The 15,524-nt window shown below is 48.7% G+C and overlaps 1 protein-coding gene across 7 annotated transcripts in view; it reads right to left on the reverse strand.

Moving 5' to 3' along the window:
• Positions 1–5,331: 5,331 nt before the first annotated feature.
• The window catches only part of LOC127071855 (amyloid beta A4 precursor protein-binding family B member 1-interacting protein), a 94,072-nt gene continuing 83,879 nt past the window's right edge, over positions 5,332–15,524 (reverse strand). For 5 of the 7 annotated variants that reach the window (XM_051011609.1, XM_051011606.1, XM_051011608.1 and 2 more), the window contains 7 exons: positions 12,736–12,906; positions 12,490–12,648; positions 12,178–12,411; positions 11,862–12,091; positions 11,115–11,771; positions 10,608–10,982; positions 5,332–10,527 (listed from right to left, as the gene is read on the reverse strand). In XM_051011609.1, coding sequence (XP_050867566.1) covers positions 9,127–10,527; positions 10,608–10,982; positions 11,115–11,771; positions 11,862–12,091; positions 12,178–12,411; positions 12,490–12,648; positions 12,736–12,906 — 3,227 coding nt within the window. In that variant the 3' untranslated portion in view covers positions 5,332–9,126. The remainder of the gene's footprint in view (positions 10,528–10,607; positions 10,983–11,114; positions 11,772–11,861; positions 12,092–12,177; positions 12,412–12,489; positions 12,649–12,735; positions 12,907–15,524) is intronic. The other 2 variants (XR_007785259.1, XM_051011607.1) reach the window with 2 other exon arrangements.

Genomic DNA, 15,524 nt, shown 5'->3' on the forward strand with positions numbered 1-15,524 from the left:
AACGGCATTACGGACGGTCTTCCCGAGCAAGAAAAAGGGGAGATAAAGGGGAAAAGAATTTTATGGACGCGGCGTATTCGGCGTGGTACGTAGAGCGCGTAGGAATCGAAAGGAGGGGAAAGCATTCGAGAGATTGGAAAAAGACGAGCATGCAAATGGACCGGCCGCTTGAATTTTCTCCGAGCTCCTACGCGTAGTCGCGCGCGAATGCGCCCTTGTGTGCGAATTCGCGCGAGTGTGTTTGTAAATACAGGGTGCGCGGGCACGTTTCCTCCTACGTACTCGTTTACGAGCGCACGTAGAGGCGTATTCGAGGAGACGAACCGTCCATCCTTCCAACGTGAAACGAAACTAAGGGAAATTGACCGGTGCACAGTGGTTCTCCGATCTTTCGTCGATTTTTTTCTTTCTCATACTTTTCATACGTCGTTTTCTCGATACTCTCTCAAGTACCTCCGCACGCCGAAGCTATCGTCGAGATCAAAAAATGCCTTCGACCGCAACGGTTGGATACTTAAAGCGCGGTCGACGGATAAGGAACCGATCCGAAAGTACGAACCGATTTTACGCTGTCGCTATTCGGCTATAATTTCAGAAGGGCCGTCCCCAGGTCCAATTAACTTAATGGATCTCACGATATTTTCGTACGCGCACGTAAGCATTTCCACGTGCGAAGGGGCATTGTACCGTGGAATGGCTCGTAAAAGAGTAACAGGAAAATTGAATTGTTTTCGGTGTCGTTTATACAGCCTTCGCGTTAAATTCGTCATCGTTCGCTTGCGATCCGAAAGACGGAGAAGCGTCCTTGCAAACGAAGATCTTCGCGGCGACGAATTCTTCGAACGACGGAAAAATTTCTTCTGATTGGAATGAAGTAAGGGAAAGAAAAAGAGTGTAGGATCGATAGATCGACGAATAAAAAAAAGGCACGAGGAGCAAGGTAGAGCCTAAAACGGGCTTCCTTCGGGAAAGACGGATGCAAAAGGCGAAGTACTGCGAGAGGGGTTGGCCGGCTAAGAGAGAGGGAGAGAGAGAGAGAGAGAGAGACTCGACGGAGACGGAGGAGGAGGAAAAGGTGGTGGTAAGGTTGGGGGTGGGAGGGAGAAAGAGAGAGGAGGGTTGATATCGGCGAGAAGGTGAGCTTCGGAACGCAATGTCCGGCCTGGTCCAGCCGTCGGAGATGCGAGTATTGATCTAGGCTCAGACCCAACCACCCTTTTCTCCCTCCTCGGCCACCTCCGACCACCTCCTTCGTCTCCTTCGTCTCCTTCGTCTCCGCCTCATCGCGAAGCCACCCCTGCTTGTTCCTAGGGGGTCGCGTCGGCCAAGGAGAGAAAGGGATGCTCGATGCACGAGGTAAGAGCGAGCGAGAGGGAGAGAAAGTATTGACTAGAATGAGACGGAGCGTCGACTCTCGGTAGAGCAAGAAAGAGAAAGAGAGGGAGGCAGAGGGAGAGAGAGAGAGAGAGAAGAGAAAGAGGGTCGAAGGCGGAGGACCTCGAAGTCCGGCTTTCCGAGCTGCCCCTTCAGCTACGCACGTTCACTCTCACCTCCGGTCTCCTCCTCTTACATTAGACACGCTGCAGCGGTTCTCATTCTCAAGCTCAACCTAGTCACTTCTATCCCCGCGAATTTATATATCCTCGAACTCGTTGTCGCTTTCCCGTTTGATCCGTTTTTTAATGTCCGATAGACCGAAACGTTCCAACGAGCAAGTTCCTCTTACTCGCTGGAATTTCCTTCTAAAGGTCCGAGGAGCGAATAGATTTTTCGATCGATCGATCGTGAAGATACAGGGAGATCGAAAACGACCACACCCTAAAACCGGAGAAATATCGAGAATTTGCGAAATCGATTGCTCGAACGGCGCGTTTCAACGTTCGAAACTTGAAACGAACTGTAAAGACGTTCAACGCAGAGACGGAATATCGTATAACCGAAAAAGGAAGAGCCACCGACGATAACGAACGTACGAACTTACTCGAATCTCAATAAATTCAGTCCCCGGTTGGCCGTGCTGGTTCTTGCACGGTGCGCTCGGAGATTAGTATTAATTTATAGCTCTGCGTGATACGACAGAAAGGTGGCGCGATAGGGACGCCGGTTTCCAAAAGGAAACGAGTGAAAAGTGAAATCTCGCGATTCGTAAAAAGCTTTCGTAGGTACCTCGATCGGTTATATTTCGTTCTTTCGTTGAACCGTTCGAAACTACGTGCGTTATTGTTTCCGAGCTAAAAGAGGATGGAAAGAAGGAAAGGAAAGACTTTTCACAATGGAAAGCAAACTACCGGTCATAAATATTAAGGCGAACTCTTCTTCTCTCTCAGCACGCTCTTTTTTATTAACTCGCGTAGAGGCTTAAGATGCGGTCGTCGGTATGACGGAAGCCGGCCCAAAAGACTTTTATCGTCCTTATGGCGTTATCTTATTAAGCGTGTAACGGAGGACCGAGGGATGCTGGGTGAATGGTCGCGACCGCGCGGCAAGGAAGAAAAATGAAGAGGAGACGAGAACCTACCCCACGGTCCATCGGTCATCGCCCAAAACCATCCCATTTTTCTCTCCCCTGGCTCTATTCGTCTTCTTTTTCCTCGAGCGCCGTTTTTACATTCTCCTTTTCTCGCGCGCGCTGCTCCTTGTACGGTCTCTTAATGAATTTGTCACCCAACTACGAGATTTCATTTCGCGCCTGTCAAAGCGCGTTAACGATTTCGCGCTACTCGAAAAGAGTTTTTTTCCAAAAGGCTTTTTTTCGTTCGCGACGAGAAACGCTTTGGTAAAAAGATACGCTTTGGTAGAAGATTCGTACGCGCGCGAAAAGAAAGTCGAACGTTTATTTGGCTACGGACGTAGTTAGGTAGCGACGGATATAGACGCGTCGAAAACGGGAAGTGAAATTGAAATCGGTCTCGACCTCTCGACCTCGAGTCGAGGAGGACGATCTCTCGAGGAAGCTCGCGAGGGACTCCGGGCAAAGGAGCCCTGCGACCCAGTCCCGAAGACTTTGACCCACATCATATCGCTCGTTTTTGCCTTTACCTTCTCCTTCTAAGTTTCTTCCCTCTCGAGACTATTATCTTAATCCCATACCTCCTCTTTAAGGGTCGTCTTCTTCGAATTCGGTCGCCCAGCGGTCGTGCACCGAACGCGTACGCACGATCTAAATAATTCCGTCGCTCGATCGAAACTTTTTCCTCGACAAAAATTGCTGCTTGAAGAGAAATTGAATTTTCTCTTAAAACGACCAGTCCCTCGTATCGATCGTCTTGCACATTGAAAAAAAAAAAAAAGACGAAGCGTTTCTGTAAACCGTAAACTCGTTCGATCCTCTCCGAAGCATCTATGAAAATGGAAAATAATCTGATCGATGTAAAACCGATATACATAAAATCCTGCATAAAAATCGACTGCACCGACGCAGATAAAACTTAGAACCTTGTGCAAAGTCGCTGCTTCGGCGACGAAGCCCCTCGTAACGCAATGGTACGCGTTCGAGAGGTACTTGGAAAAGTTATACGATGCATAAATCTCTCGGACCTCGTCCTTGCTTTTTCTCGTAGGACTTTTCAAGGAGAACCACACGGACGTTTTGGCTAAAATAATCGCGGATCGTTTCGAATCTAGCTTCGCGCGGTCCGATCGCTGGGAGGGAAGGTTTCTCCTTGCAAACGCGGCCTCGAGAAGGGAAAATAGGACGAAGGGAAAATGGGATTCTCTCGTCGAACGCAAAGACGGATTTATTAGCCGCACGTTGAAATCTGATTTGGCTCGCGACCGCAGATTCGAACCGTGGGTCGAGGAAAGGTACCACGAACGAGCGAGCGAGCGAGCGAGCGGAGGTATCGTTTCAGGTTCGTGAATCGAGCTCAACGTTGGACCACCAGCGGTTCACCGTAGGCGCGCTTCGGTCTCGCACGCTGACCGACATTCCTGCGGTCGGGAGGAATGTCGGTGTACCGACAAAAGCCCCTCGCTTGACCCGCGGTGCGGGACTAAAAATCGCGTTACGCGCGCTCGCAGGAGTGGTAAAGGCTAGCGGAGGGTGGACGGAACCGCGGGGGACGGCGAAGAAAAGCGGAGAGGCGCTTCTCAACGGGATCGCGTCGTTCCGCGACGAGGGAACGAGGAGAATGCGCTGACCTTCGAGCGTTCCTTCCTGACCTTACCTCGTTTCGCTAATTCGTTAATGACCTCGCACGGCTCCAACCGTGGGCCGGTTCCACTCCCGGTCCCGTATTATCGTCGCCGTTGGTTCGCGGTCCAAGGAGCGCGATTACAAGTTTAAGGTAGCCGACGCCACTCGACGGCCTAACGCGGAGCAATGGGAGAGCCGACCGATCGAGAGCGGTACTCGACTCCTCGTAAAATTATCCGTAATAAAACCGTGATTTACGTCCGCGTTCTTGAAAAGCGGATCGTTCAAACGCTCCAGCTCCTTTCTCTTCTCCTCGTTCCTTCTTCGTCTCGCCGATCGAATACGACGAGGTTGTCGATGACGACGACGACAACGACGGCGAATTCCCTCGAGAAACGCTCCGACCTTTCGACGAAAGAGAAAAGTATCGAGAACAAAAATTCTAGAGTAAAGGTTAAAGCTTTTTTAAAACGTACGGGTACCGTCTCGTTAACGTCGATAAAGTTCAACAGCTTGGATAGATAGCGCGCGTTTATCGATCTAAATTTCGTTACGATATAGACTCGGGACATCAAAGTACGCGAACAAACGCGTTCGAATCTCGTAACTTTGGATTAACGCGTTTCTCATAAACGCGAAGCGCCGCGGAGTAAAAAGCTATTCCATTTCACAAGTATTTTTTTCTCCTTCTCCTCTTTTTTTCCTTCGTATTTCTCGATATACATACGGAAGGGGAATTTCCAATGGTGCTGCTCGTAAACTTTTGTGAGACGCGTATGACGTAAGCGTAAAGTAGAACGCGCGGCTTCCATAAGTCGTAAAAAGGGCCTATAAAATTGTACGTCTACCCTCGAAACGAGTCCACGGCAATTTCATATATTTACGACAATCCTCCCGAGTCATGAAACTAACATTAGAATATATCTCTTCTCTTACCGTTAAGCCGTCGACGTCGCAGTCGAAATCGCTTATTAACTATGATAATTGATGATTCATTAAAGATTCATCGATGAAAGTTTCGTCATTTTCGATATCGAAATAAGACGTTTGCGTTCCTTTTGATATCTCCAAGAGGATTTGCTCTTTGGCAATGCTTACGTCCGTAAGCCGATCGATCCATGGGAGACGAGAGGACGGAGTCGGGAGAAGCCAAGGACTAGGGAATTGTCTATTAAAGAAAAGACGATACTCGATCATTGAAATATACCAAAAATTTATTTACATAAAAACATGAATATAATACCTGTAATATTTCAACCGCTGCGCATTTTTCCATGTGGTAAAATACCCAACCAACTGGCGACGAGTCTCAAAATAATGGTATTGTCACGATATTAAGGTCGAACACACTTCCACGGTGAGAAACAACTCGTAAGAATCTAAATCTAGGCTATATCAAAATTATGAATAAAATGAAAGGTAGTAAACGAAAAAAGGATCGGCAAATCAGGCCGACCTGAAAACAACGATATTCTATAGACGAATTCGTAGAAAAGCTCCGTTCGCCCTTCGCTTTTTCTTCGCACTTCGAATTTCATTTTATCTCGACTTTGAAAAAAGTATATCTGTAGAGTAAAAGTTTAAAGAAGACTAAAGATCCGTCTACAGAATGTGATTTCTCTCCTCGTATCCTCCCATAAATAATTGCGTTTTATATTAAATCAGTCACGATATCTTCGATAATAATTTTCTTCGTAGTTATCATTCGTTACAATATTTACAGAAACATACGTACAACTTAGGAAATATAAGTGAAAAGGTACGATACAACGATAAAAGTATTACGATCGTCATTCTTATCATTGGCAATAATCATAATTTCCCATTTCGCGTCGTCTTCGTCGTAATTAATTAACAGAGCTAGGGATCGTCGGGAATTTGCACGGTCTTCTTACACGTTCGCCGATTCTTTTACGATCTTTCTCTCTCTTTTTTTTTTGTTCGCGCTAAGTGCTCTACGAGAGCGAATTTCGATTCTTTCTAAATTTATCTACCTATTACATTTTTTCTCTCCCTCTTTTTTTGTGTTTTTCTTGTTTAATCAATTTCTTAGATCTTACTTTTATATATATATATATGTGTGTGTGTGTGTGCGCGTATATATCCATATATACACGCACGATCCCCTTTATCGAGACAAGAATTTTATTCTTTCTCAATCGATCCAAAAAGAATAGAAGAAAAATGGCGAGCTTTCGCGCCATACACTCGCATACGAGCCAAAGTCTACAGTTTCCGTCGCGTATCGCGGTTTCGCATACCAAATCGATTTGTCATCGACGTTACGTACGTACGAACGACGAACGACGAGCAAACGTTTAAAGGCTTCAAACCGCTAAGCCAATGACTCTTCGCTTTTAAAGAATGCTTTTCCCATCCTTAAATCTCGTACGTAGCTTATAGCATAGAATAAAAATAAAAAAGAAGAAAAAAATAGAAAGAAAAAAAAAGAATAAAAAAAAACGAAATCCTTTCTTCCTTGCGACATTGCTAGCTCTTAAGGATTATCGCCTTAGCGCACACGGATAAACAGTGACAAAGAGAAATAGACGGACAGATAGAGAAGGAGATAGAAAGAGTTGAGAGACATACGAACGATATTTTCGTAGAAATTCACGTATGAAAAGTTCTGACGTTAAATCGGCTTAGTCCCAAAGATCGGTATATATCAATCTCAAAAATTATTTTATATTATTGGTTCAGTTTGATTGGATCGCGTTAATCGCTACGACGCGGAACGCGGGTCCACACTTGTGATCGACACATCGACGTTTCTGCTCGTTACAAGTCGGTTTTGTTACTCTTATTTATTTTTTTGGCGTTCGATATACGATAGCTCGTGTTATAATAGCGATGTACGCAATATGTACCAAATGCATTCGAGTTCTCGCGAACTCGTATTGAACGAATTTTCAGCGTTGCACGATCGATGAAAATCGCGATACAAGCGATCGAGCAGAGAGTACGAGGGGTGTCGGCCCTTAAAGTTTTCCAAAAATCGAGATACAAAAGTATATATCAGCCTTATCACGGTATACGATCATCGTACGTCCAAGTGTTACGATTTCGTTCGTTTATAAAGTCATTGCTGAAAATCCCCTTGACGATTACGCGCAAGTAAAGTCGGACATCGATCCGTCTCGCATCAAAGCGATTCGATTCCATCTTCGTCGTCTTTGTCCCTGCTCGAATCGATAAAATATCTTTTTTTATTTTTTTTTTCATCGCTCGTTTCGTCCTTTCCAAGGACGACGTAAAGAAAGGGAGTGCGCGATGCACGTTATACAGGTATATAGTATATTATACGCAGGTGTCGTCGGGATTACGACGATCGAAGTTTCATCGTTTTCCGCGATACAGTAGCTCGTACTTTGTTTAAATTACCATCTTGATCTCTCATTTCCTTCGTCTTCTATGGCTGGGAAATATATACACACACGTAATCGTATATCGTTTCCATGCTCGGCAATATTTTGTTATCATTTCGAAAAAAGAAGAAGAAGAAGAAGAAGAAGAGGAGGAGAAAGCGGACACGACCTTGCTTCCATAGCGTCGACATGTATACATATACGTATCTTTACGTATATCATTAAGAACGAAACAAAGCAAACGAAGGAAAAAATGGCATAAACGAGATCTCAAGTTTGTAAATACATACGTATACTTATAATATCTGTATATCGCGATGATAAAAGCACACGAGCTCCGAACTCTCGAAGGAACTCATCTCCTCGCTCGGAGACGAATGTAAAGAGAATCCGAAATTCTCGGGCGTCTCGAGAAACGAATAAAAATCGCTCGTTTTCTTTTTATTTCTAATTCATCGTGTCCACGTGTCGTTAGAGCGTACTTCGAAGGATACGGCATACCTACACATACAGCATCATTGTCAATTATATCGATATAAACACACATATGTATTAGTTTCTATATACATGTATACCTATGTATAAGGATCCTTTATTAAAAGCGCGAACTGGCGTCGCGCTAACTCTCCTATCGACGTTTCCCACGTTTTTTTCTTTTATTTACTGCGTTGTAAAGCACCTTGGTTATTGGAAAGAAAAGAAAAGAAGAAAGAAGGAAAGGAAAGAACGAAAGAAGAGCGCCTTCGATTCGCGAGAGAACATACGCGGAAAGGAACGTTCGGAAGGACGAGCGTGATCGAGCGACCGAAGGACGCTTCCTCTTAATATTTTCTTTCGAGCGAAAAGAACGCGCAGTAGCGTTCGATCGCTCACGATCGCTCGACCATCGCGCGTCTTCCCTCCGTCTCCGCTGCCCGAGAAAGTACTCTTCTTTTTAGCGAGCAGGCAGGACCTAAGCTTTATATATCACATCCTTAACGAGTGCGGCAGTGTTTTCTACGCGTCGAGTAGCGACCTTAAACCGAGCATCAAGCACGCATCTACTCGAAGCACGGCATCGTCTCCTTCGAGATCATTTTTCGGCAGCGTTATCAACGTTTCCCATCGGACTATCGCGTGGAAACGTTTCGAGACGATAAAAGATAAACGTTCGTTCGTCAAGCAGCGCCCCGTATTTGCAAAAGGGATACAAAAGTAATGCGCTTAGAGAAAAATCGCTAGGACAAATGAAAAAGCTTTGTTTTTATCCGACGCTGAGATTCGACATCGAACGTCTTTACGATTATCGACGCGACCGAAGGAACTCGCTCGTATCGTCCAAGTCGTTGAATCCGTTTCGGTTTATAGGATAAGGTAAATTTTATCGGTCATTGATATCGACAAAAAAGATTCGACGAGGAGCGATGAAGCGAAGCTTGATCTTCTCGAGAGAGAGGGGGGGGGAGAAGGAAAGTCCGTTTGAAATCAGGTAGCGAGGCGAAGCAACGTCGAAGCAAACGCTGCGCAGGACCGCAAAAGGGATGGAAGAAAACGGCGAAAAATCCTCCTTTCTCAGTCCTTCCACCAGCCGCACAAGCAGCAATACCATCGCCTCTCCGGATGAGGTTGTATTATCTGCTATTGTCAGTGCATCGCCCTGGTCGTGGTCAGATGCGTGGTCTCCGCCCTTTTCGGTGGCGGCGGAGGCGGTCTCCTTTTGCTGGCGATCGCGTTGACGATATTGATGCTACGGTTTTCGTCGGCGAATCTGACGGTAGGTTGACGAGCGGGACTCGAGGCATACTCGAGCGGTGCATGCGGATCCGTCGTGTAAACGTTCTCGTAGAGATTGTCCACTCCGTAGTGCTCCTGCACCCAATTGGAGACGTTGGTCTCCCTGTAGTCGGCCACGGCCGGCGGCGGATCTCGAAAACCCAAGACCTCGTGAGGCGTCGTGGTCGAGTCGAGTTTGCACTTTTGCGCGACCTGCCATTTCTTTCTCATGACGCGTTGGAGATCCTTCAAAAAGTCGCCGGGCGGTGCCTGATCCGAGGCAGCTAATTTTTTCGGCGAGGTCAATCTGGTACTGTCGGATCTTCTCGGTGGCATCGGCTTTCTTTGCGGCAACGCCGGACTACCGGGTTCCTGTTGCGCCGGTAAATTGAACGTGATCTTTTTGCCCGTACCGCTTTTCGACTTGGGCGACGTCGGTGGTTCTTGGATGGTCACTCGACGCTGCGGTTGCGGGCTGGATGCCGCTTTCAATTCGGCGAGATAGGGCGGCGCGGCGTAATGGCTCGTACCTTGCTTCATGGCACTCCTTCTGACCGTGTCCATGTTCGGATTCGGCCTGATCGGATTTGGTACGGTGTTGTGGCCGCTCTGGTGGCTCCCGTAGATCGACTCGGGTTTCGAATTTTGTCTCGTCAAGCTTTGCGTGCCGACGTGCTGCGCTTGAGAACCGTAAGCCGGGGGCGGGACGAAGGGCGGCGGGGACGCGAAACTCGGCGAACTCGGCGCGTAAGTCGGCGTGCTGGCGCTCGAGCCAGGATAGGAACTGTGTGGAGAATTCGACGAGTTGGTCGCGTTGCTGCTCCCGTAACTCTGACTGTTTTGAAGAGCAGAGGCGTTTTGCGTGGCGATACTCGCGCTCGTGTACGTCTGCTGATTGCTGCTGTTGCTGTTGCTGCTGCTGCTGCTGTTGGATGGCCTGGAGGAAGCGGCGTGCGTAGGCGTGCTCTCGGGAGTCATCGAATTCGACGGGCTCGAGGTTTTCGGTCTCGCGCGGCGTATCGTGCCGGTCTCGCCGACCAGAGGACTCGGCGGCGGCGGTAAGGAGGCGAGACTCAACGAGGAGCCGGTCAATTCCGGCGTGTTGCAAACTGGAAGTTCGCCTACCCCTGGCGGCGGCGGTAACGAGTCCAGAGAGAGATTCGAACGAAACATTTCCGGCGGCGGTGGCGGTAAAGGCTCGCTGTCCGATTCGCCCTCCTCGGCGACTCTCGAGGGCGACGGCGGAGGTGGCAGCGACGTGATAGAATCCATCTACGAAAGAAACGACGGCTTGACGATTCGCTCCGAGTTACGGCTGGAGTAGAAGCCGCTCTCTCCTTCGTATTACTCACCATACACGGTTGTATAGGACTGGTCGGCGTCTTGGACTCTTGACTCTCCGTTCGCCCGTATCCCATAGGACTGGCTCTCTCCCTAACCGGCGTTCCGGGCGGTACAGGACTGACCGGAGTAGCGTTGCCGGATCTATGATGTCTCTTCAGGGTGCCCGACCCGTCCGAATCGGTGCCGCTTCTCCTACGGCTGTGTCTTCTGGTCAAGGTACCCGACCCGGAGCTGGTCGGACTCGGGCAGGAATCCGGCTCGTCGCGTACAGTCTCGCCCACTTCCTTCAATTGCCTCGTGATCGACGTCAGCGGAAGTTTCGGGTTCATGGAAGGTTTTCGCTTTATCGTTCCGGTTGGAAATTCTCCACACTCGAAAGCCACCTGGAGAGAGAGAGAGAGAGAGAGACGGACACGCGAGGGGTTAATTTCGTTGGAGAGAAGTTTCGTCCAAGAAGAGAAAAGAGAAGCAAAAAAAAAGAGAAAAGCAAAGAGACAGATGGAGCGATCCGGTACCTCGCAACTACTCGGTGCTCCATCGGACAAACATCCGCTGGAACTCGAGCTGCTGGCTCTGCTAAGCCTTCCGTCGTTGTTGTAGCTTTGTCGCTGTTCCGAATTGTAACTCTGCCGTTGACCGTCGTATTGCCTCGTCGTCGCTTGGGTCTCGTGCCTCGCGTTTTCGATGAATTGCCTCGCGTTGTCGTTGGTCGTGTTATACTGAGTTTGATTAGGTGGTACGGCGATCGAGCTGACGGAACACGATCTCGCGTGGGCCAATAGATCGAGGTCTTCTTGCGCGAGCTCGTCCACCAACGTTCTGTAGTTCTCCATTAGCTGTCTACCGTATTTGGCCACTCTAATGCCGACCATCCATCGCTCCAAAGACGCGTTGTCTTCCGCGCATAAAAACTTTATGTATTTCGTCGATTTGGGTTGCTGCAATCTTGGATGCTTTACGGCGAAACAAAAATCCGTCGGTGCTTTGTACTTTTTCTTCCAACCGACGCCGTAATAAACTTGGTTCACGTCGAACGTGGCTAAACATACGAGATCTCTGGCGGTACGAGCTTTCTCCTTGGGCCAGTAATAAAGGCCGGATGCTCGTAATATGAAATGATACTTTTTCCAGCCCTTCTTGCTGTCGGATTTCAAGTACAACGGTCCTTCGACCTGAAACGAGAAAATTCTCAGTGAATAGGCGATACCGAAAGAGCACGACGGGAAATCGACACGGTTATCGTTCGACGCCTCGTCTTATACCTCGGGAACGCCAACGTTGCTGCTCGAGAAAAATTCCTCCAATAGAATGTTGCGCGAATGGTCGTCGTATTCGTTGCTACACCTGTCCGACGGGCCCAACAGGAATCTTTCGGGAGTGAGGAAGAGTTGAGTCTTGTCCGGCCTCTCGACGAAGAGCAACTTGTTCTTCGAGTCTCTCGTCCACAGCAACAAGTTTTCGACCAATAGCTCGTGATCCTCGTATACTCTTTCTGCGACGGAGAAAACGTTTCATCGTTAGTTAGCTAGCTCGGCCGTGCAAAAGGTCGAATCGTCGCAACGTCGACTCGTGAATTACCCATGAAAAGGTCCGGCAAGTGTTCGACCACGGCCCACTTCGGATCCATTGGCACGTGATTCTTGTCCGCGAGGAGCCTCGAAACGTGAGCTACGCTCATTCCCTCGTCTACGAGGAGACTTTTGCCGCTCCCGTCCAACGTGAAGGCTTTGATAAAGAGCTTTTGGACGCTGGCCTCTCGCATCTTCTCCAACGCCAGCCGTATCTTCTCGGCCTTCGCTCTGCTCGCGGCGTCTGAAAAAGTATTTGTCAACGTGAGATCTTGCAGCGCCCTTTCGCGTGGAATCGAGACGAACGCTTCGAGGTACCTACCCATAAGCTGATGCGGCTGTTGTTGCTGAGGAGCCGCGTGCATGGCGGTCTGAGGTGGCTTGTGTCCCGAGCCACTGCTGCTCGCTGAGCTCTCGCTGGACAGCATCGAAACCGTGTCCGAAAATGCGCTGTCGTTGTCGGGGCTGTCCGTGCGAATGCCTGCGCGAATCGAAACTTTGTTAGTCGCGATATTTTGCGAAAGCAAGCACGAATTTGCATCGAATGTCGGGAGCAGGCTCCTCTTACCACCTTCATTTTTGCCGATATCCGTGTTATCGGTGGCGGTGATCCTTCCGTTATTCGGGCGTCCTTGCCTCTGAGAGTCTTGCGCCGGAGTGGCCGCGATATCGCCGTCGCAACGCCGCTCCAAAGCGCACAGTTCGCCGAGAATCGCATCCAGGTCGACATCTTGCGAATCTAGAGGAACGAAAGAAAAAAAAGTGTCGATTGAGGCAAACGCGACGTGGACGCGCGCGTAGGGCATCGAACTTTGATCCGTAGATAATAATTTGGAAACGTTTACCGCTCGAACCATCCTCGAGGAAACGTACGACGGGGAAAAACGCGCGAGGTACGCACGAAAGGCTCACGATCGGATATCTCAATGAAGTATCGGATATCCTGATCACATGGAAGCTTGTTCTCAATCAGTCGGTAATGCTTCGTAACCGAGATAATGAGAGTGGAAAGACGAGGCGACTGCGGGGCACGCTCGAACGAAGAGAAGCGTCTCTCCGACGAGGCAATGTCGTCGTTAAAAGCGTTTCGAGCGCGCACCGATATTCGTATCTCTCGTAATGATCTATAAAATGACACAAGGCAAAGTCGGAACGCGTCGTTAAGTCGATATCTCGAGGGAAGGTTCATCGATGCGAAATCTGACTCGTATCCAGCAACGTTTACAAACGAAAATGGACGCGGGCGCGCGCTACGGTCGTTTCGTAAATAGACCGAGTTTACGCGACACGTAAACGCGCGACCGCGATACGATCGAATCGGTATCGTCGATATTAATCGCTTCCGATCGTAGGGATAATTTAGATATCCGCAACGCTCGAAAGACGTACGTCGCAATTACTTTCGCGATTACGATAGATTACAGGAGAGAGAGATTGAGAGAGAGAGAGAGAGAGAGAGCAGTGATTAACCCTTCGATATCTCGAGCGATATCGACGGATAGAGTTACGAAGGGAAAACTTATAAAGGACGGAGAAGGAGATAAGAAGGGCGACGTGGACAGCGAAGAATCGTTCGAGAGTAATCCGCGAAAGCTCGGGAGGAACGTCCGAGCAAAAAGCGGACGAGTCTAGGATCGGATCGGATCGGACGGTGGCGCGTTCCAATAACGTAGAATGGAGTTAATGAAGATGGAGGGAGGGAGATCCGGTAAGAGGATCGGTGACTCTCGTTGCTCGAGTCGAGTTACGGGCGATCCCTTCGAAGAAACCAGTTTTGCGCTAATTGCCGGACATTTCTACGTTCGCGTTTGGCGTTCGCGCGAACGAACGAGGACGATTGCTCGTTCCAGCGTGAAACGAGGACTCCCACAACGCCGCGACTCCCGCTTCTCGCTAATCGGCCGATAGAAGAGAAGGAGAGAAAAAGGCCGGGAGAATAACGATTGCCACCAAGAAATCCGCTCTATCTCGGCAGAGCCCACGACATCCATCTCTAATAATCACACGTTTACGAGATTAGCCGAGCATTCCTTACGAAACGTCCGACGAACGCGTACGAGCGATTACCGCGCGTTCGCCCGACTACGAGAGCTCGACGAACGTAAAAACGCGGAACGTGCGATTTTAAAATTTTTACGAATCGTAATCTTCTCTTCTGATATAGCGAGGCCCCAGCGAATCGCGGAAATGTGTGCAAATTGATTGATGAGCGTAAATGAGGAAGCATACGCGATGAGGAACGTTCCGGGAAGCTGGTAGAAATCTGAAACGTTTTATCATCGGGAACGAACGACGATGTAAATCGAACTTGGATGCAAAAGAGATGCGATTATCGAGTTATTTCCGACTCGATTCTCGTACCGAGAACTTTCGGTTACGCGCGTACGCTAGATCGAAATTATTAGAACTAAACTCTAGTCAAACTCGCCGGTCCTAGATGCGCCGTGTAGCGTAGTAATTATCGCGGATCGTTAATCGCACGTGATAACACGAGGCCCGTAGTATAGTTCGTTAGTATAATTAACGAAATTAGCACGTGCTCGAGGATGAAACGCGCGAGCATCAACCTCAACGAGAGACATTGTACGTACCTATTCGCGCTTCGGCAAACTTCTTCGACCGTGAATAGATCGTTTGTCCTAATAAGAAACGAAGTTTACCCGTCGAAATTCGATCGGAAGGGCGATCGAGTTGGGAACGGGTTTTCTATGGGAGACGGGACGATGCTGCGATGCCTCCATGGAAAACAAAATTAAGCTCGTTTCGCGTCCGAGCTATGCGAGGGCGTTACATTCCATCGAGTTCGAGAGAGAGAGAGAGAGCGATCGCGTGTGGGTTTCGACGACGCTGCCGTTCGCTCGCTCGACGTCGTTCTTTCGTTCTCCTAGAATTTCACGTACCCTCCTTCCGCTTCTTCTCTCCCGACGACGAGGACGACCAAGGCAAAGTACCGCAGCTTGGATCATAAATTTATACGATTTACTTCCCTTTATGGGCCAACCCGTTCTACTTTGCGATAGAAAATATCGCAACGGTGCGAGTTTGAAAGCTCTCGTTCGTAATAAGAGATAAATTCGTTCGAGCAAGTTCGATCGGTCGACTTACTCCAAGCGCGATTCGTCCGTTCCGTACGTAAAATCGACGTCGGAAAATATAATTTCTGTCACGTCGGCGATACTCGACTCCGTAAGATGACGAGAGTCGCGTGGAATGCGACGCGATATCTCGCTCGAAACGACGAGCAACGAAATTCCGAGGAAAAATGTAAAGGCTGGTCGAAAGCACTTTCGTCGAAGAAATTCGAGCTCGGTTGCGTCGCGATAATAAATTCTTTTCGATCGAAAGGGAATGAATCGG

This window comes from Vespula vulgaris, chromosome 23 (assembly GCF_905475345.1).
Source record: "Vespula vulgaris chromosome 23, iyVesVulg1.1, whole genome shotgun sequence".
Lineage (NCBI taxonomy): Eukaryota > Metazoa > Arthropoda > Insecta > Hymenoptera > Vespidae > Vespula > Vespula vulgaris.